The sequence below is a fragment of the Pundamilia nyererei genome, unplaced genomic scaffold (genome assembly GCF_000239375.1).
Source record: "Pundamilia nyererei isolate P.nyererei 1_Seehausen unplaced genomic scaffold, PunNye1.0 scaffold00027, whole genome shotgun sequence".
In the NCBI taxonomy this organism is placed as follows: domain Eukaryota; kingdom Metazoa; phylum Chordata; class Actinopteri; order Cichliformes; family Cichlidae; genus Pundamilia; species Pundamilia nyererei.
In genome coordinates, this window is record NW_005187428.1 from 2,090,756 (window position 1) to 2,112,809 (window position 22,054).

At 42.0% G+C, this 22,054-nt stretch overlaps 1 protein-coding gene across 2 annotated transcripts in view; it reads right to left on the reverse strand.

Annotated features, from left to right (window-relative positions):
• LOC102205404 (cyclin-dependent kinase 17) overlaps positions 1–22,054 on the reverse strand; it is a 34,105-nt gene that overhangs the window by 4,704 nt on the left and 7,347 nt on the right. The window contains exons 2-9 of one of the 2 annotated variants that reach the window (XM_005728102.2): positions 16,705–16,853; positions 10,500–10,664; positions 9,671–9,804; positions 5,648–5,773; positions 2,730–2,786; positions 2,465–2,579; positions 501–595; positions 252–314 (exon numbers count right to left, since the gene is read on the reverse strand). In XM_005728102.2, coding sequence (XP_005728159.1) covers positions 252–314; positions 501–595; positions 2,465–2,579; positions 2,730–2,786; positions 5,648–5,773; positions 9,671–9,804; positions 10,500–10,664; positions 16,705–16,822 — 873 coding nt within the window. In that variant the 5' untranslated portion in view covers positions 16,823–16,853. Of the gene's footprint in view, positions 1–251; positions 315–500; positions 596–2,464; positions 2,580–2,729; positions 2,787–5,647; positions 5,774–9,670; positions 9,805–10,499; positions 10,668–16,704; positions 16,854–22,054 lie in introns of both variants that reach the window. The other variant, XM_013909568.1, reaches the window with a different exon arrangement.

Sequence of the window (22,054 nt, forward strand, 5' to 3'; positions counted from 1 at the left end):
AAAAAAACAGTGGTGTTCAGCAAAGTAATATATTGCAGATGCACAATCATAAATGAAATTCTTTAATTAAATACTCTAAAAACAGGGATGTTTAAAGAAGGTTGCAGCAGCCCATTTTACTTATCCCCTTGGGTCTACACTTCTCCACCAGGGGGCACACTGACAATGCTTCTTGCACCCACACCAGCAGCTACAAACTCTTGACAGGTGATGAAGGTGCTCAGGCCAGCAGGCAGCCTGCGGAGTCTCACCTTGACATTCTGCATGCTCAGGATGTTCCCACAGTCATCCATGTACTGCTTAAGGTCTTTGTCCTAGAAGAGAGGAAGGGCGTTAGAGCGGGGACGCTACAGGCACACAAACTGCAACAGTTGGTAAGCCTTCATACTCCGCACAGAGTCATGAATAATAATAACGTCAAATATTTTAATCTAAGCAACCCTGCAGAGAACATCGTGAGTCATGCAGGAGGGAGGCTGCAGAGGTTTTGCTGGTCTCACCAGGTATTCAAACACCAGTGTGAGCGACTTGTCTGTGTGGACGATGTCGTGCAGCGTCACGATGTTGCCGTGCTTCAGGTCCTTCAGTAGAGACACTAAGAACACACACGCAGAAAAAAAGAAGAAGAAGAAGAAGAAGAAGAAGACAGCTGTTACAGCGAGGGTGTGATTACACTCAGCTTATTTTTTTATTCTCTCAAAGTAACATTAACCAACATTTGCTTTACTTCTTGCTCTGATGCCTCTGTGTTCACGCTGATTAAGCCAAGAGAGGTTTATTTATAAATCCTTCAATCTTACAAAAATGTCTGAGACTTACAAAGAAAGCTTATCTGGCTCAAATTAATCAACAAAGTCTCAAAACAAGAGTGTGCTGCCAACACCGCTCTCCATATAAGGTCGCATAAAACTGCAAAATAAAAGAAGAAAATGCCTCCAGTTCAACCCCAGTGAAGGATCCATATAGACTCTCAAAGATGACAAACTCAACGTTTTTTTGTGAAACGTGCTAAACCTGGTGATGAAGAAACTTGAATAAATACATTTATCCATCTAAAAAAACACAAAGCACCGTCAGTGAGCGCAAACTGAATTTACTCAAGCTGCCAGAAGATGACACTGAAATACAGTGCTTTGCAAAACTCTTAAGCCACGGCACATTTCTTTACATTTGGTAGGAAACTGGGAAATAGGTGCAACGATTTATTAAAAGCATAAATGGAAATGAGGCGTATAAGGCATAAAGAAAGTTTGTAGAATTGTAAGTAATCTTCAGGAAACGTTCTTTCTGAAAGACATCCAAAGCTCTTCTTTGGATGTTGGCTGCCTTGTATTCAATTCTTTGTCAATGCTTGAATAAAGCCGAGGTCAGTCTGTGACTAAGTGTCGTGTTGTGTGATTTTCTGTCCAGGTATGCTTTCACTGCACTGGCAGAAACAAACACTGCCAGTCAGGCACTGCACGATCAAAATCGGACTTTATTTGCATTCGTAATTTCACCAATTTTGACAAGATCTCCAACATCGCTGTCTGAAACGCAGCCCTGATTCATGGCAGCGTCTCCAGTGTGTTTTACAGATGGATGCAGACACTCCTGACCTTCTCTGTACATACTGACAACGACTTGAACCAAAAATGTCAAATTTGGTTTCATCACTTCGTAAGACGTGTAAGTCAGTGATTTTCAGTTCACTTCTTGTGTAATGTGGCATGCCACAGCATTTTCTCACTATTCTTCTTCTTGACAAATAGCTTCTTGATAGCTCTCCCTCCACTGAGACCACGTCTGATGAGGCTTCAGCAAACAACAAGCAGGGCCAGATGCATCTCTCAAGTCATGTGACAGGTCTTTGCTGGACTGTTTTCCTATTTCTTAAGGATATGACTTCAAAATTGAGTTCATCTGTTGTAGACACATTGTTTTTTAGGTCTATCACTTCGTTTGTCAATCAATTGTGCAGTTTCCTCAAATTTGTTTTAATCACACTGCACACCACATAGTTTTAGGCTAATAGCTTGTTGGTGCAAAAATATTATTTCAAGCATGTTAAACTGTGTAATCTTTAGCTAATATCTAAGTGTAACTAAGTGGATAAAGATACGATTTAAAATCGGTCCTCGCTAAGTTGTCTGTTATGTGCAGACTCGGCTTGTGTAAAAATTCCACAAAATTCCAAATCTACCAGTGTCTGCTGGTGCTGGGATATATTTACAAACCTGACCACCTACAGGCACGACCTGTATGTTTGTATTTGAGGTTGTTTTCTAGGAGCATTTAATCTAAAATCTGCTTTTCTATTTCAGTTAACTAAGTTGTTTTTTGCACTCCATCTTGCTGCAGATGTTCAAACGTCACTGTTCATAAAACGTAAAACAAATCAGCTTATATAAGTAAAAAAAGTTCAAGCACTTATATTTGACTGCTTGGTGACCAAATAGCGTTCTGTGGCTAAAATCTTTTGTACCTTCTCGGATAGCCGTGCACGGTGCTCCTTCTTCGTGCTCCAGTCTGATCTCTTTCAGCGCCACGAGGTTGTCTGTCAGCTTACTCCGCCCCTTGTACACAGTAGCATACGTGCCCTATACAGCAGGAAAAGAAGTGGGGGTTCAGTGTTTCAGGTTAAAAGTAAACTCCACAACTGTGCCTGTGTGCACTTTAATCACTCACTATGAGAACGTTTGCACCTGGGGTGATAAAGAAAGGCTTTCAAGGTAAACTGTGCCACATACCTCCCCCAGTTTGTCCAGTTTGATGTAGGTCTCCAGCTTCCCAAATCCAATTTCTGACTGGAGGGAAGAAAAGGACAAAAAGCATTAATGAGGGTAGTGTCTTTATTAGCAGTGACAGGCTTACACACACCAGGACAAATCCTCATGATGGCCTTGCAGCATCACAGAGCAGGGCGTGGGGGGTGGGGGTCACACAACCAAACCAGCATCCTGACTAATTGCTTGTGACAAAGACCCGATGGCTTTTTACAACATGTCTATGGGCGAGTCGAACAAACAACATGTTTTCATTTATATTTTTGAGCTAAATATATAATAAAAAAAATAGCTAGTTTCAGTTTCTCTAATATTTGGATTTTTCTCAGTTTCTCATGTGTGCTAAGAATAATACGGTTGTGTCGTTTCACATCACATTTTACTACTCTCATCATTTAATATACCAAGGATTGCTTGATCAATTGACCCAATATTCTCCACGATAAATAATAACTGAAACAATCATTACTTCCACGCATAATAAATCACTAAACGCTTCACAACTATTCAGTTATAACCAGAACACACACAAACTACTTAATAACTGAGCTATAACTGTCACTGCTGCAAGCCAGCATCTTCAGAAGGCTTAAACAGACCTGTGCACTGGATAAAGACCAGCGCCAGAAAAGCTGAGAGGTCTGACAGCCAATCATCTGAGCAAATCCAGTCAGTGCTTTTGAAAAAACTCTGCAAAGGGGTGTGTATGCAAATAAAGTTGGGCCTGGGCGAGGCCGAGTGTTACTTACTCCTCTGTTCTGCTTTTGACAGATGCACAGGACAATCGTTCAGGCTCGTGACAAAAATGAGTGCTGAGAGGATGAGCTCTGATCGGCTGAGGATAAGGTGTGAACTCTGACGCTCTCACTTCTGTTTCTTGCTGCATTTAAATAAAACATTACCCTCAGAGCTATCTTTATCCATGTGCAGCCACTTCCTGACTCTTGCTCTGCTTCCATTTCTCTCATTCTGGTCCACCCCTGATTCTCAAATTAGCACTCTTCACTATCGCTTTTACCAAAAGAAAGAATTTAGTTTTTAATGTTATTACAGTTTTATCTGCAAAATGCTATATGATGAACCCTGAAGCAAATATGGCTCTGCCTCTTAGAATTTACTACTAAAAACTCCCAATAATGTAAAAATCAATAAGCAGATCTTTAATGATCTGTGACACAGAATGTTGTACTTACAAAACTGACACACTGCTAACACCAACAACATTAATTAATGAATACTTTTGGGGAAATTAATTATTTATTGAGTTTATGGTGTCGTGGTTATTCGGGTGACATGAAGAGATCACTTATTCAAGACCCATCCTCAAGGGGTCATGAGCTAGTGTGATCACTGTGGCAGGATGGCCACTGAAGCTGCGGTTATGGTTGATGCACTCGCTATACAACAGATATGCAGTCATCAGCTGCTTTTGTTAGGTACACATGGTCAACTGAATGTTATCTATTAAGCCAATCACATATCAGCAATTCAGTGCATGTAGACATGTACAGGATGACTTGTTGAAGATCAAACTAAGCATCAAAAGGGGAAATAAAGGTGATTTAAATGACTCTGAATGTGGTTGTTGGTGCCCGATGGGCGGGTCTGGGCATTTCAGAAACTGAAAGCTGAAAAATGCCAGCTGAGGTTTTCCTGCACAACCATCTCTGAGCTTACAGAGAACAGTCTGAAAGAAAGAAAATATTCAGTAAGCAGCAGTTTTCTGGGAGGAAAGGCCATATTGATGCCAGAGGTCAGAGGAGAATGGCCAGACTGCTTCGAGCTGGTAGGAACGCGACAGTTACTCAGGTTATTACAACCGAGGTACGAAGAAGCGCACAACAAGTGGAACCTTGAAGCAGACCGGCTGCAGCAGCAGAAGACCGCACCAGGTCCACTCCTGTCAGCTAAGAACAGAAAACTGAGACTACAATTTTCATTAAATGGCCAAGAAAAGTTGTAAAAACCTCGCCTGGTCTAATGAGTCTCAACTGTTGCTCTGACGTTTGGATGGTGGTGTCACAATTTGGTGCAAAAACATTAAAGCGTGGATCAATTCTACCTTGTGTCAAAAGTTCAGTTTGTGTCACAGTCACTGGATATCTAATTCGATCACCTTAACGTAATGGAAAAGGGAGATTTGTATCATGGATGTAGCTGACAAATCTGCAGACATGCTATCATGATGTGATGCTATCATGTCAATATGGACCAATGCCTCTGAGGAATGTTTCCAGCACCTTGTTTAATCAGTGCCACAAACAATTAAGGTAGTTCTGAAGGCAAAAGAGGGCCAAACCCTGTAGTAGATGTACCCAATAAAGTGGTTGGTGAGTGTATACTGCATTGATGTGGCTTCGAAAAGCTCACAGGGACTGACCCGCTCACGGATTTGTGCCTCCAGCCCAACCTCACCGCCCACGATGTGCCCGACAGGTTACAAAACTTGGGAGATGCACAACAAGCCAGTAGTTGTGCCATCACTTCTGGCTTGCACCACACACAAGGACGACTACAGCAAGAATAAACCTGCTTTCCAGTGAACCACACAGGGAATTTCTCTGTGTTTCCATCTTGGCCCAGATTCCTGGGCTTGCAATGACTTTGATGACTAAATAAATGAACTAAATGCACATTTTACTTTTAACTATTTTGTCGTAATTTTTCTCAACCAAATTCCAAAAATAAGGAGAGTATATTAGCCAATGATGTGACCCCTGCAAGTCCAGCTTCAAGGTGAAGGACATGTGCAATAGGCCGACTTCCTGTTTACAGTATCACTCTGCACTTGTCTCCTCTCTGACAACTTGCAATTGTCTCCCGTGTCTTTTCAGCACCTTCTCTCTTACTTCTTCCCCTCTAATCCCTCTTGTTCTTCTCACCAGTGATGCTCTGCGGGAGCGTCGGCTCAGCGGCTGGTCGAAGGGTGGGCTGCTCATTTGAAACTTCTCCAGGTAACCGTCAGGTATCCGGATGTCAGCTGGCAGGGACAAACGTTTGTTCAGGTCCTACACAAAAACAAGAAAACTCAATTTAAAAAAAAAAAAAAAAAGTCGGTATATCAACCTGAATGAATAAACAAACAAACCCTTAGCAAACAACATAATCTCTGAATAAATACCTCTGATTGGATACAAAATGGCAGAAACCCAAAGTAAACAAGCAGAATCTGTGGGTGTACTTTAGGCCTCACCGGTTAACAGAGAAGCCAGTGTGGTACGTGCGTGTGCAGCCACACAGTGACAGTTTTAGACTTGTGTTCATGGTAAAGGCCGTATGTGGAGCCCTTAAGAGTTCAGGGTAAGTCTTTTTAAAGAAGTAAAACAAGCACACAAAGCATGATTCTAATGATTCTTTATATAAAAATCCCTCAAACACACATAATACAATCAAACAGTTAAAATCTAACACCTGGATTCTTCCCATCATGCATTTCCTCTATTTGTTAGATTACTATTAATCCCACGTTTCTCTCTGTAAATCTACTTCCACTCCCTCTGAGGTAACACCGGACACCCCACTGCTTCCTCCCTCCATCTTAGCCAACACGCACAGAAGCAAAACGCAACCTCAACCTTTTTCAAATTTCAACACAAGTTCAGAGACAAGCTCATAAACCCGTAAACTGAAATTGACCGACTTCTAGAAGGATCGGTGACTTTCAGCCTTTGCGTTAAACGGTGACTGTGAGTCAGCTTTCTGCTCTGTGGTTGTTAACAGCAAACACATTTAGCCATGTGATCAGCTTCCAGGAAGTGTAGTCTTCATTAAAACTTGGAGCAAGTTGACATCCTGGTGCAGATTCGGCATCTCTATTGTTTTGTGTGCGTACAAACTAAATACAAACTCATAAAAACATTCATTTCAAGGCAATAAAGAGGTTTGCTTATTGTTTTAGCTTTAACTGTTCACAAAAACATTTTTAAGTAAAGACACCACAGCTCTGGATTCTCAAAAAGAGAAAACAAAAGCACTCTGCACATATCAACATAACAGGAACTCTGCTTGTCTTTATTTGTTTAAGAATATACATTAGATTTCGCTCTGCTGCTCTGTGGTTTCAGTGTGCAGGGCCAGGATTGGTGACTTGTCCTCAGAGTAAGTGATGCCGTCCATCACCTGACCTTTGCAACCCCTCCACCCCCCTCCAGTTTGTCCAATCAACTCGTCCTAATCTGTTACAACAGGGGCCCATCTGGACCGTATTACAGTAATCCTCGTGATGTAATCCCAAAATGGCACTGCTTCCACTGCAGTCCGAGGAGAACAATCTGCTACCTGACCAGCCCAAAGGGACGTCCTCGCTCCTCCTCCTATTTTTTCTGCTCTGCCGTCCCTTCTCCAAGTGTCACAGTGGCACAGAGGGGACAAAGAACAAGGCCGCACACTGATTTCACTGTTGGATCACTTCATCAACAACAAGCCTGCAGTCAATCACTCTGTTCATTCAAACAGTACACTGGATTTGCTGGGCTGACAGAAGCTGCAAGTAGAACTGTGAGCGTGTCCAAAAAACTAAAAACTTTATCTGGCTGTGAAACAGTCACAGGAAGTGTGAGGTGTACTGCTTGCAGACACGCTCAAAAAAGCAGCAAGAGTTGATGTATCATCTCTCTGTGTGGGCAGCCTCAAATGCAGCTTAACTAAACCCCAAGCATTTTTCCCCTCTACTCGTGCAGGTTTGCATGCTTGGTTTGTCTGTGCAGATGCTGCTATCTGCTTGTAAACTCCCACAGGGGTTGCAATCAAAGCAACCAATAAACAGAAGGAGGGAAGTGTGTGCTGTTCAATCAGAACTTTTCCTTCCACCCAGCAGCTAGTGTGAAAACATGTGGTTCAGTGGCATCAACTGTACCTATAAAAACACAAGACTATAAGGAAGTCCTTTTCCTTACAGTTTCTTTTTTTTCTCTCCTTTGACTCCTTTTATGTAAAACTGGAAAGTCTTTCTTTGCATTTTATATTATATTTTGTATTAACACAAAGAAAAATAAGTCTCTGAAAAAGAGAAAGACAGAAGGTGAAAAAGTGTCTAAAACAGTGATGCAGAAAAAGGAAATGAAAACTATGGATGGATATGAATCTATTTTCCTGTCATGCTTTTTTTTAATATAATTTGAGTTGAGAATGGCGATGTTATGAAGTAACTCCTGCCACAGTTCAGGGGGAAAGTGGGCGGCTCGTTGCATTACTTTATGTCAGCTGCACGGCCTGAAGTCCTATTGGTAGAGCTTACGTTGGGCTAAAGGGACCAATTATTGGTTTTGGGAGGGATCGGGTCAGATATTGATTGAAACAGTAAAATGACATGTTACCTCTGCTTATATGTAAAGAATAAAACTTTAAACAGCTGTTTGACAAACTTCTCTATGATGATGATGACAATCCGTCACCATTTCCTTGCAGATATGAATTAATACAGATATCTGCGGATCACTGGAATAAATGAGTTTTGCAAAGTTTGATGTAGTAGTAGCGTGCTTGAGTCAAAGTAACATTTGTTTCTCAGTAAAAGTAAATCTACAATAAGTTAAACTGGACTAATAAAAACATACATAACAAGTTGTTTTTTATTTAAAGCAGACTTAATGCGCCCATCTTTGGCTCCACAGCTATATTCTTTGCCTCTGCTAGACCAGTTTTGAATGTTTAATAAGGCAAGGCGACTCTTTACCCATTGAAAGCCTACCAGGACTAACGCTTCACCCTCTTTTCTGAACTGAGCTCTTTGCGTCATATTTCAGGCCTGCTGTTAGAACAAAATTACAAAAAGGTGTGCATCAGAAGGTAGTGAGGCTGGCCTCAGCCTATCCAGCTACCCTATAAAAACTTGGAACCTTTTCAAATGGTTCATGGTTATTGAGTACAGAAGTCTTAAGTACAGAAGAGGTTGTCAAATGTTGTCTCTATGTGGGGAAGAGATAAGGCTAACTTTCTTCTGATTGGCTGCACATAGCAAATAGATTGTTTGACCAACAGGTGGGTAGGGCACCTCCATGTGACATCATAATGATCCATGAGAACACAAAACAGGGGGTGCAAACACAAACACACATTTGTGTTTATTATTTGTTGTTGTTGCACAGGTACTCTGTGTCCATCTCTGTAATCTACAGTATGTGAAACAATCAGATTCATGCCACAGATTCTTCTTGTTGGCTTTGAACATACAGCTTTAATAAAGGAAACTATTTTGGAATCATGTTCATGTAGGAACAAAAATATAAATCAATGAAATAGAAAAGAATTACTGTTGTTAATATGTGCAGAAATAAACGCCCTGGATCCAAAAAATACTTGTGGGAAAATGGAATGCCTTTTAGATAAAAGCAATTACAGTGAGATGTCTTCTGTAATGTGTTGAGATTATGTAACCACCGGAGAAACGCAATCGAACTGCCCGTGTCTGGCTCTGTGTGTTTGAGAAAGAGGAAGTAAATCAGAGGGGGTTTTGGGTGGGTGGATGTGCTGACGAATAAAAGATTCTTTAAAGTAGATTTCAAAACCAACTTGAGAGGAACATTACATGAAATCAGTCTGAACATTATGTGTGCGCTGCTCACATTGCAACAGGAGCCGAGGATTTGTGTATTTGTGCAGTGTGTGTATATGACACACTGCACAAATACACCCACGCCGAGTTACAGCACGGAGCTCACATTCGCGTCTTACAGATAGGTCTATTGTCATTTATCAGTGAAGTCATCGCAGCGCACGCTTATTAACAAAGTGGAATTTGAACCATCACACCAGGTGAGGAGATGTGTGGCAACACAGTCAATCGTCCCACTGAGTTAAGTGTAGGCCCTGCAGTGACTCACACTACAATATATCCACACTTTGCAAAGCAGAGAGGCTACACAAGGACAACGACGGAGCTCTGAAAACACAGAGCCAAATCTCACCTCCGCAGAGATGCGTCTGTTCCCTCTGTTCCTCAGACAAACACCCGTGGGCGACTGCACCTCATCAGAGGAAGTCCCGGATGCCTGGTCGCTCTCTCCGTCTGACCCCATCTTCAGGTTCTCGTGGACGATATCTGGAGATGAGCGAAGAGAAAAGTTTACAGAGAGCACGGGGGGTTGACAAATGGAGCAGGTCTGTAAAAACAGGGCAGGGTGCAACACCAGATAATGACTTCAACAGGAAAGAAAAACACTCTCTCGGACACTTTTATGACTCCCTCTTTTCTTATCAAGCTACTGGCTGTATCAGACAGACGATATACAAGAGGTAAATATTCTTAATGAGTTTGACTTAGATTTTATTTCAGTGCCACAGGCTTTATGAGACAAAGCCATACATCACGGAGTAATTTACCCACGCCTGAGAAAACTCTGCTCTCATTCATACACTATTGCAGCATTTTCATTCCCTCCAGGGGTTTTATTCATATTTTGAATTTGTATCTGGGCTGAAAATCCAAGTTGACAGCAAACTTGGTTTTCAGAGTCGTTATTTTTAGTTATATTTCTTTGCAAAAAGGACAAAAATGCGGCCACAAAAGCGGATAAATTGAAGTGCATCTTTGCACAAAGCAATGATTTCTTTGAGCACATGCGTGATACAGTTCCCTCAACAGAAATGGGTATGACAAGGAATTTAGGCCCAGCAGCAGCTCAACACCTTCCACGTATGGTCACAAAAGAAATCGTTGGCTATTTCTTCATTTCAAGCCAGAAATATAAAAGTCAAATATTAAATTTGACAGCAGGCAGGTTAGGCGTGACTCACCAAGGCGACTACCATTGCGAGGCATGACCATGAGAGAGCCTAGTCCTCCTCCGATGACGCTCTGAGGCCGTCTGAGCGGTGGCTTTTTAAAAGAGCCTGTGTACTGGTGAAGAAATGAGTGGACACTGTGGGCTGATGGAGGACGGCCGTTCCTCACAATGGGCTCTGCTGGAGAAGAAAGAGTTTGTTGTGTTTTTTTGATGATGACAGGACACACAGTATACAAGCACATATCAACAGATGAGAACAAAATACAAAAACCCCAAAACAAAACATTGTAGTCATGGCGCTGAAAGAAAGTGGTATTAATGTGAACAAGACTCATCATGGCCAATATGTGATTAATGCACTTCAAAGCAATCCAATGATAAATTCATCCTGAGGTACTCTGACAATCTTATGTGTCGGATGATTTATCTTGCTGATTGCGTCACTACATAACAGCCAGTTCTTATAAAAACTGGGTGGCGGATGGGTTGTTTTCCCCTTTCTAAATGTTATTAAGCTCAAAATTTGCATTATGGGGATCACGACTACTTACTAACAGCTAGATACTGACACAGAGGAGGCACTACCCATCTGCTAGACGGCGCCTCTGCTTATTCAAGTCCCTGAATCTTACCCATCAACAGCGTTTTGTGGCATTTAAGTCTTTTTGAATGGTATTATCTAACAAATATCAGAACACGCTGGATGCTACAGACCATCCAAGAAGTCTACTTTAGTTTTGGTGATGTGCCTCGCTAAGCTATAACACTAGTATTACCAACTAACTTAGCACTTTACCGCTCTCATACTCCTGGTTCTAACAAAAAGAAGACAGTGGCATTATTGAGGGAAGATCAAGGCTTCAAATTTGGAATTAACCAAGGGGCAACCTCCAGAGATTAAAAATGAAACCCCCCAAAATGACAAAAACTGCAGTTCCTCTAAGTGCCACTTGAGGCTCCCTCCAAAAGGACATAGTTTTGGTCAATTTGATTACATTTACAGAAAAAAAAATGATAGTTTCAACTTTCATAACAACTCCAGGTTTTATAACTCATCCACCTGGATAACTGAGCATGGCTGCACTGACTGAGGCAGCTGGAGCCACTCAGAGTCTGGTAAGCCTCCTCTTCTGTCAGTTATTAAACTGGGCCTCTTCACTGTGTGTGTGTGTGTGTGCGTGTTTCCTGCCTTCTGTAGCATTTTAATAGACTGACTGATATTACGGCTTGCTGAGTGGTGCAGACCATTCCAGGTATTTGTGCTTATTGTGACTTCTGTTACTTTATTAGTGCGTTCTTAGCACTTATTTTGTGTCTCTGTGCTGCAGCAGTACAATTCAAGCATACATCTTGTTAACCAGCCTTGCTACCAATAGTTGATAAATTAGTAGTCCACCCTTTGATTCATCAAAGTAACTTCTAAATCAGAAAGAAATTCTACATGACCGCAGCCAAAACTTTTATATTAAGGCCTCAAAATGTGCCTCTTTGATACTTTCCTTATAATTACCAAACCACTTTGTGTCACCTTCCATCTTTTATATACACACTGTATTGTTAGGCTTTGTATCAAGGTGACCAATAAAAATGAAACTGCTGGGTTGATATACATTAGGTTCTACACTGTAAATTAACAAATTTCTCACTAAAAACAAAACAAAACAAAAAAACAGTGAATTAAATTGAACCTTAATCTGTTTTGATATTTGAGTATCACATCTTCCCAATGAACTTCGGGTTACCTAATTGTACACATAGCCAGGAGAACAGCAATGTTTTCTTAATCAGTGTAACCCCTGTACTGTAAATAATCAAAAGTGTATGAAAGTCTGTAAACAAATGCCTGACAGTCTAAGGCAGGGGTGGGGAATTCGGGGGCCGGTGTCCTACAGGTTTTAGATGTGTCCTTGATCCAACACAGCTGATTTAAATGGCTAAATAACCTCCTCAATATGTCCTGAAGTTCTCCAGAGGCCTGGTAATGAACTGATCATTTTATTCAGGTGTGTTGACCCAGGGTGAGATCTAAAACGTGCAGGACGCTGGCCCTTGAGGCCTGGATTCCCCAACCCTGGTCTAAGGTGTGTGAGTTTGGCTTGTGGAAAGGATCTACCACTGACAATGAACAGCTTTTGTCCAAAAGCACGACTAGAGCTGACAGAGTTGAATGATTTAATATCTGGAAGATCTAGCACCCAGCAAAACACCAAATATGACAATGAGGAGAAAAGAACACCCAGGAGAAGATGAGCAGAAGTCAAAACTCAGACAGAGGCCCATGTATGCAAAAAGAGCAGACAGGACAAGGACAAGACATAAGTCAACAGTTACAGAGGAGATAATTACTTCCCAAGAATAATGATTATTGATTAGATAGATTGGTTTATGTCCCTGCAAAAACAAACAAACAAACAAAAAACAACTGTCAGGCAGAAAAGTGTTTGTATGTGTTTAGGACCTGTAATGCAAGGGCTTGGGTTTTACAGTCCACCGCTGTTTGTCATGACCTTGTTTGGTAAAGCCATTAACATCATCAGCCTTTGAACACAGAGTGGATTACCTGGTTTATCAAGAGTAGATCCATTTTGTTTAAAAAAAACCCAAAAAAAACAGAAACAAAACCCACACAAAAGCAAGTTAATAGTAGGCAAAGTTTTCGTGTATAGAGAAAATTTAGGGAACTAACCAAAGTGCTTTTAGCTAGAGTCAAACGCTCATTGCTAATTTGAGGTGGGTAATGGTCCAGTAAAGTCACACCAAACAAGTGGTTGTATTACGGGTATGTACTCCTGCACGCTCTATCCGTGCTGCACTCTCTCCTACAACAAATTGTTGAGCGTTTATAGACAAGAACGCATCTGAAAACATGGTTAGACCAAAGGAGGGATTCTCCTCTCCAGCACCTGGGAAGGTCTAGGAATACTGCAGAGAATAAGGAGTTGGGGGATTTCATCCTGGCAACAGGACATTGAACCAGATCTTTACCTTCTTGAGGTGTGGGGGAGTTTCCCCAATGTTAAAGTGTTCTATTGACCCACAAAAGGGGCTTGAGGAGGACGGAGTATTGAACTCACTGTTCAACCACAGTGGCAGCTCGTTTCACATAAATCAGACCTGTTTCCAGTCAGACTGCCAGAGCATCCCTTTGTCACCAAATGTGCTCATAATTTTTATGGATTTAATTTTTAGACACAATCATAGGTGGAGGGTTCTGTGGTCAGAGGATTTCATCTTGCTTTTTGATGTGGTTCTGTTAGCTTCACCAAAAGACGACTGCCATCTTGCACTGGGTCGGTTTATAACTGAGTCTGAAGCAGCTGGCATGAGCACCTCCAAGTCTGAGGACAGTTTTCAGTCATAAATGGTGGACTGAACACTTGGGGTCTTGTTCATGAGTGAGGGAAGGAGGGAATGGCAAATGGAGATCGCCGGACTGGTGCAGCATCTTCTTCAGTGTTGTTGATGCTGTACTGGTCTGTACAGCAACCGCAACACTAAAGAGAAATGTGCACGTAACAGCAAAGCTGTCGATTTACCCGTCAGTCTACGTTACTAGTCTCACCTATGGTCACAAACTCTGGGAAGTGACGGAAAGAATACGACTGCAGAAACAAGTGTTGGAATCAGCTCTCCCCAAATGATGATCGGCCTCTTCCTTAACCTGCCAATATACCCACTGCAATGGTCACATCGCTCACTGCCACGCCGTCATCACACATATGCAGCCATTTATACCCGGCATTACAGCGCAAGAACTCGCTGCAGTATTCTCCTAAAGGTGTCGCCACCAGGATAATATTGCATCATAAGCGCTGATAAGGAGAAGTCAAAACTAACAAATTTGTAATTTGTGTGTGTGGGGGGAATTTTACATTTTGACATTTTACTTAAATAACAGCAAAATGCTACAGATTGTCCTGATTACAGCTGAGTGAGATTGCTAATGATTCTATTCAACAGTTTCTGAATTACTTTTTAACTGGTCACAACCTCCACATACTTTCTGAGTTATACATGTCTACTTTTTTAAAAGTACCCCCTCTTAAAGTCCCACTCTGGCCAGGAATAACAGCGTAGTCATTACCAGCCTGCATATCATCACCACCAGCCTCAACAATATTAGCTCACCAATTGTCTGGTTTCCAGTTTCCAGATCCAACAGATTCTCAGTGAATTTTTCTGACGTAAATCCCCATTGCCAAAATTAAGCTTACAAGATTCAAGCTGCCTTTTTGAGGCCGATTCAGACTGCTGTGGGTGTTCAGGTCTCGTTGGGCTATAAAAACAGATTTTACTACGCCAACACAGTCGCTGAAAATTCGGAAAATGGCATGTTACATATGTATTACAACCATGATTATCTTTCTTTTTTGTTGTTGTTGGGGGTTTTTTGGCACATCATGACAGACTGACATCATATATGTGATTTAGCAGGCATGTATTATCCCGGCCCTTATACCACCTCTCCCTTATCGCTGGGCAGCTGCTGCTGCCGCTGGCCTCAGTTATGAGTGTTACATAATCAGATCAGGACCACAACGCTTTCCCCAATCAGAGAGTTCAGATCAAATCTCATCTGGCTACTCCATTCTGTCTCCTCTCTACCCTACTTGCTGTTACACAGGCTGCTAAAATCCCCCACACGCAAGCAGGCACACACAGGAACGCACACACACACACACACATCATAGTTCTCTGTCCCCACTCAACAAGCACAGAACACTCTGGCCAAACTTGGTGTTAGTCGCTGCACAAAAAGCTCTTTACAAAGTCTAGTTAGTTCTCAGAAGGCGATGGGGGGAGGGGAGGGGCTTCGTGGGAGCTTAGACAATCTGATTGATTGAAAAGGGAAAAAGGGGGGAGAAAGGGTGGAGGGGTGCTGAAAAGAGAAGAAGAGGAGCAAAAAGATAAAAAGAAAAAAAAAGTGGGGGGCAGCAAATGGATCAAGATGCTTCGCTGGTTTCACCAAGTCATCCAAGTCGCCGTGGCAATGTCATGGAAACTCTAAAATGTTTCCAGACCATGAGCACCATGGCAACAACTTGCTAGCACACCAAGACGTGCTCCCTGGCTTGCTTGCTCCGTGCAGATTTTGTAAATATCAAAAGAGATAGGCGGCTGTGCCACGGCTTTTATTTGACGTCTATAAGGCCACAACCTTCAGCAGGATGATGATAAATAAATACAGTGTCTGCCAGCAAGAACGGAGTGTCTTTACAGTAAAAAATAAACTGACAGATTGAGCACAACAATCAATACAGAGCTGGGAAGTGGAAGAAGTCATTCCTGTGAAATTCACATTTATTGTCTGAACAGTCAGTATTAAAGGAGCAGTTCCCCCTAAAATCAAATTTGCATAAGGGGTGGTTGTAATATGCAAGAATTGTGGATTTGTGGACTTTTTTGAGTAAATGGGCTCTTTTTAGCAGTTTAGGTAGTTTATATTTACAAGAAGGCAGATATGCCTACCTTTTTTTTTTTTTTAAACAGCTTTTGTAATCAAAAATATGATCTGAACGCAGTGTTGTGCCAAACACATTTGGCTTTTCCAAGATGAGTTATTTAAATTCTATATAGGCTCCTCTTGTTCATGTGACTCTTATCTTATGTTTTTAATTCAGTTATTAAATTACAGGTCTTATATGATTAGTATATGAGTAGACATCCCTACAATTCATTTCAAATCTGAGCAACTTCCACCAACCAGTACCAGCCCCTTTAAAAACTGGCATTCAGAGTCTTGAATGGACATAAAACTTATTCGACAGGTTCGTTGTAGCGAGCAAATTCAGAAAGAAAAGGAAGAAAAGGACCTCAATCATCAGTGTAACATCTTTTTGCTAACGCCAAGCTGAAGCTAAAGCTTACACTTTGAGCAGTTTAAACTTTCAGATTCTGGGTCAGCAATAGATAAAAATGTGGATTTGGATTTAGATGAAAGTGCCAAACAAATTAAGTCCATTAAAATTCAGCCACTAAATCCCATTTCAGACACGGAATTCATTATATAAATGTGCTGGAAATTCTGCATGGCAATCTGGTGTTTGAAATAAATCACATCAAACAGACTTTACAGACATTTTGACATTTTGTACATAAATCTTAAGCTGGGTTCCTCCACTTGAATCGCTTTATTTATAAAGTTGTGACAAGCTGTGCTGGTAGTGGCAGTATACTTGATAGACGCGATAAGATTTAAGAGTTTTAGGCCTCACCGCTGTCCTTCAGGCCGTTCTCCTCGATCGTTATCTGCTCGGCCAGCTCTGACAGGGACTCGTCGATGGTGTGACTGCCTCGAAGAGTCTGAGAGAGACGTCGCCGGAACCTTTTCATCTTCTCCACAGAGCTCTCAGGAAGGGGAGGCCTGAAGAAGACAAACCAAACAAAAATGTATACACATTACAGGTGTTACCCACTTACTGCAAGAATAAGGAGAGCTACAGCTCGTTTCAACCACAGAGGAACAAGATCAATATCGCTGAGCTGTTTATCTAAGCTTTGTGGAAATGCAATGTAAACTGCCTGTAATTACAATTAAAACAAAACAAAAAAACATCTGGCTGCCATCATGCTTCACAATCCCACATTCAGAAAGAAAATGTCACTAGTTCACCAGGAATCTGACTGGGCGAACAATGAAACGCACTAATCAACAGACGTTAATTATGACTCAGCTCACACTGCATTCCTCCTCCTGGGAAAGCATGACAAGTCGGTGAGAGATTCTTACGGCCGAGTTTAGAATACAGTCCCTGGCACACAGGACTGTAAAAGCAAATCCTAAACCGGGGGGATTAGCGGCTGAATGGCACAGGGCTAGCCTGGGCCGCATCGAGTCCACATCACACATTCCAGACACATTTATTGTGTGCGCGAGAGCGACTGATTGTGAGAGCCTATACGTGTGAGCGAGAGGGAGAAATGCAGCGAGACAATTTATGGGAGGAAATGAAAAAAAGATTTCAAATCAAGACAGGCAATATTTGAGACCGATTGGCTGGAGGAGATACCAAACAAGCCTCTCCCTGTGACTTCAATGCAGATATCATGACTCCACTGCGTCTGCAGATCAGGACATGTGTTTGTCTGTGATGCTGATGAGTAGAGCCAGACAAGAAAACACATGAGCGCGAACCCTGAGGGCTCGCCTGACTGGCAACTACTCCCTATTGACATCCTTGGTCTTGAAATACAACTAATAACCCATATTCTGTCCAGGGACGCAACTTACTCACTTACCCAGAGCCAAATAGTAGAAAGTAGTCTTTGGAGGACAAAGTGGACTAACATGGCTAAAAACCACAATTGACCTTTAAAGGATGATGACTCATCAGTGAGGGACCATGATTCGGACTCGTATGAAGACTTTTGCTTTGTTTTTGTGCATAAAACAAAAGAGGATACAGTTGTTGCAAAGAAGGCATGCAGCTGAAAACTAAGTGTATTAGGAAATCCACCTACAGGGACGGGAAAAAACTGTGAAAAATGACTAACATTATAATGTGAAAGCCCAAGACGATGCCTAAGAATTGCTCATTTTGTGCAAAAAAAGAAAATAGAAAAGAAAAAAAACTGTAACAATGTGAAATGAAGAAAAGAGGAAATCCTTTCATTTGAGATGCGGGGAGGAAAGAAACTGGAAAAACTGGCAGATCAGGTTGCAAATCAATAATCAACAAGATGACAACAGGTGACAACAGCAGTGTTTGTGTGTTATCCACATAAAGAGCAAAAATCTGTCTGTGCACATCTTTTCCTGCTCTGTTCTTTCCTCTGATCTGCTAATAGCTGCCCCTCTGTTAGCTTGGTTCCGCTACAGGTGTCTTCCTCTTATAAAAGAGTTGCTCCTTTTCAACATTGCCAAGTGCTCATTTCAGATGTTTGGGGTTTTCTCTCCAATGTCTTTACTTTCAAAAAGCAGCTCGAGATAGTTTCTGCAAACTGGAGCTAGATAAACAAAACTGAAACTGAACAGCTCAACATCTCCAAGTCGAGTGAAACAGCAGCTGGTTTTAAAAAGTGATTACACACAGAGGGTTACAGGCTCTTAAAGGGGATCCATTTATCTTTTTTTAGCGTCACATTGTTGGTCTTGTTCTGCAAGATAGTAGCTTTAGTTTACATGATTTGCAGTTCCTTAAATCAGCCTTCTTAAGCTTCCTCTAGACAGGAAAGATTTCACAGCATCCAGGAAACCATAGATCATAGAAAGTAAATGACGCTGAGCAATTTCAAGCAACTAAAGTTTTTTCAAATTTGAGGTGAGCAACTAGAAACGGAGGTCATAAGATCTGCTAGCATCAATCAGTTTTAAAGTGATAAGCAGCTTTATTTTTATCCAACATTCCTCTAATTGGCAGAAGACATGACCAGCATATATCCACTTTCACTGACATGTTACAGTATAATTTAAGATTAAAGTATCTCCATGTTAGATCACGGTTCTATTACTATTATTAATATCAACAGTATTCTTGGTAAGTGCACCTTTATATAGTTTCACAGTGGTTGGCTCTTGTGTCAGGATGTTGTTAAAAATAATGAAAAACAAAACATAAACATTACATTTGGTACGGGGTTATACAGTCAATTGCCTGATTTGCTCCAAGGTTAAACGTAATGTCAGAGTGAAGCTCTGGAGAGTCTGACAGAGCGTTTGAAACAAACTGTCACAACAGGTGAGGAAATGCACGTCATTGTTACATAACCTCTCCCACAGCAGGCGATGTGTCCGTTCAATGATTAGAGGCATGTGAAAAAACGCATATCATATGAAATTAAGGCTGGCACATAAATGTACCAGTCTTAAACCAAGCATTGAGAACAGTGTGAACCCTGAGCTTTTGACTCACAATGGACTACATCGCACTAATGTGTGATATTCATATTCACAACAATATTTAATTAACAACTCGATGTCAGTGTCCACAAAAAAGCTGAATATTTTAGAGCTCATCAGTGCAGACTTGGATAAAGAAAGCTGGCTGTTTTACCCAAATATGACACACACTGTGGATGTTTTTATGAAATTATTTTGCGCAGCTTTTCTCGTACATATATGATTACTCCCAATTAAAATGCTAAGCAAGGAGCATTGTAATTAATCCAGGAATCAAGATGAGAGAAAGCACGTCAGATCTGCTGTCATAAGAGCTGCACGTCACTCAGTTCAGCCTCATAGCACATCAGCTCCAACGCGGTCAGCCAGCAGTCCGTCATCTCCGGAACAGCTCACTGCGTTACCCTGAGTTACACACACCCTTCGTGCTAGACGGGAAGCAAAAAAAATTGCACTCGTAACTCTAATAAAAAGGCCTATTTATCCGTCACAGCTGAAGCATGAGATAAGAAGTGAATTACTCATCGGCGAAAGTCCAAAGAAAATTTACAGCATGTTTTAATCAATTACTTAATCAACAAACAATAATATCAACACAATCAAGATGCTTTAGCGAGTAATGAAACGATTCAGCTGTTTAATCAAGCAGAAATGTGAAATATTTTCTTGCTCAAGCTTCTTTATCACTGCAAATTAAAAAGGGGAGTTGAAAGGGCTTACACAAGTCTTACAGTGGAAGATAATAAACAAATGAAGTCAGCTCAGGCTTCAGACTGCTCTAAAGGCTTTTTTTGTAGTCTTGGTTCAATGATGTCAGGGAGAGTGGTATGGGCAGCCAATCAGAACAAGTTTGTCTTAAAGGGAGGTCCGCCTTAAAGAACAGGCGCTAAATCAGCTTGTTTCAGTTAATGGATGAACTGATGAGACAGTATAAGATGAATAAAGATGATTCTGCCATGTGAAAAGCTACTCTGGTAGAGTCCAAGAACAAAATTATGGAGCTGAAAATATGTTCGCCTTTAAATACCGTCTTTGTCTGAAAAACAAGAAAAAACAAAAAAACTACTTTGGGTTCTCTGAACTTCTCAATCACCAAGGATTTAAGCAGAAAAAAAACATAATTCACAGATTATTCAATAACAACAATAACCACAATCTTTTCAGCCCTAATTCTGATATTACTCTAGACAGCCAAAATCCTTTGTTGTGATTACAATCACTGCGATAAGCTCAAATCAGGATTATGTGGCACCAAGTTGGGATAAACTGACAGGCCTCTCACTTTTGGCTTTTGTAGTTGATCTGTCCTCAGTTCCACGGTAATATCCACAATCCGCTCTTAATTTATGAATGTGCTGAATATGAGAGGGATTGGAAGAAGCACATCTCTTAAACGACAAAACCTGCTACTTAGCAGACTATGGATACAAATCACCTTCTGAGGGGTTTGAGTACAAAGTAAATGGCAGCAATAGAATAAAGACGAAGAGGGAGGAGAAGAGGGAAGACTGTCTGCTGTGCACCAGTATCCGCTGGCACATGCTCCTGCTCTGGGATCGAGAGTGGAGCTTTGGACATGATCCCTGGTCTGAGCCTGATCCCTGCTCCCCTAAGTAGGCCGGTCTGAGGTCGCAGCTCTCGATCTGCTGAGAGGTGGCCACGGAGGAGGAGGGGGACGGGGGGAGGAGGAGGAGGCGGCTGCAAGGGTGGTAGGGGGGTGTGGAACAGAGGGGTGTGCGCTCTGTGCTGATTTGGGATTTGTTGCCACGGCAACCCCCGCTGCTTTTTCCATGTTGAAAATGCAGAGCACCGCAGGAGACTGCTGCATGCTGATTTTCCGATCCCTCTCCCCACACTCCCCCACCCCATCCAAATATCCTGCCATAATGTGCCTGAGATGTTACAGACTCTTGACATCTTCACATGTGTGCGAGGCTGTGTCTTTGTAGAGGGGGAGAAGAGAGAGTGGGACATTAGATGCTGCAGTGGTGCGACAATACCATTCGCCGCATATGGATTCAGTCCTTTGCGGTCGTAGCTGTGCTGATCATCATGAGCCACTTACAAAGGTAGGAGCCAGAGTTCCTGCTGTGATAACCCACCAACCCCTACATCAGCAACGCAAGGCAAGCGCTTCACACGAAACCATTACACACACCATGCAGCCACCAACCCTGCCATACGATGACGGCTGTCTGGGCCACAGACACAAACAGGAAACTCCAGGTCACAAACCCTACCTGACCCCTACGGCGTTCAGTAAACCAGCTAAGGTCAATGCCTTGAGGAGCTCGGGGGGCGCCCCCGAGAAAACACCCACCTCTCTTCCCTGGCAGCCTTCCTCACAAAAGACGACAGAGAACAAGCGTGACTGCTGGCATGATTCACGGGTGAGCTCAGCCCTGGTTTTCTAAAGAGCAGCCTTTTCTCAACCTGGCCAAGACAATGAGGACATGAGTGAAGGAGTTGGCTCCATTATGTGGGTCTTATATAAAGGTTGCATTGTACACAGTAAAAAGTGGGCTTTTTCTAGTGATGCGGGATGTAGTGGGGTGGTGCGTGGTGTCGAGCTGAGCAGCACTGAGCATGGCAACCAGGCAGGCATGCTACCCACACACACACACACACACACACACACACACACACACACACACACACACACACACACACACACACACACACACACATGCACAAGCTTTAAAGCTAAAATGTGTTTGAAATTGGCA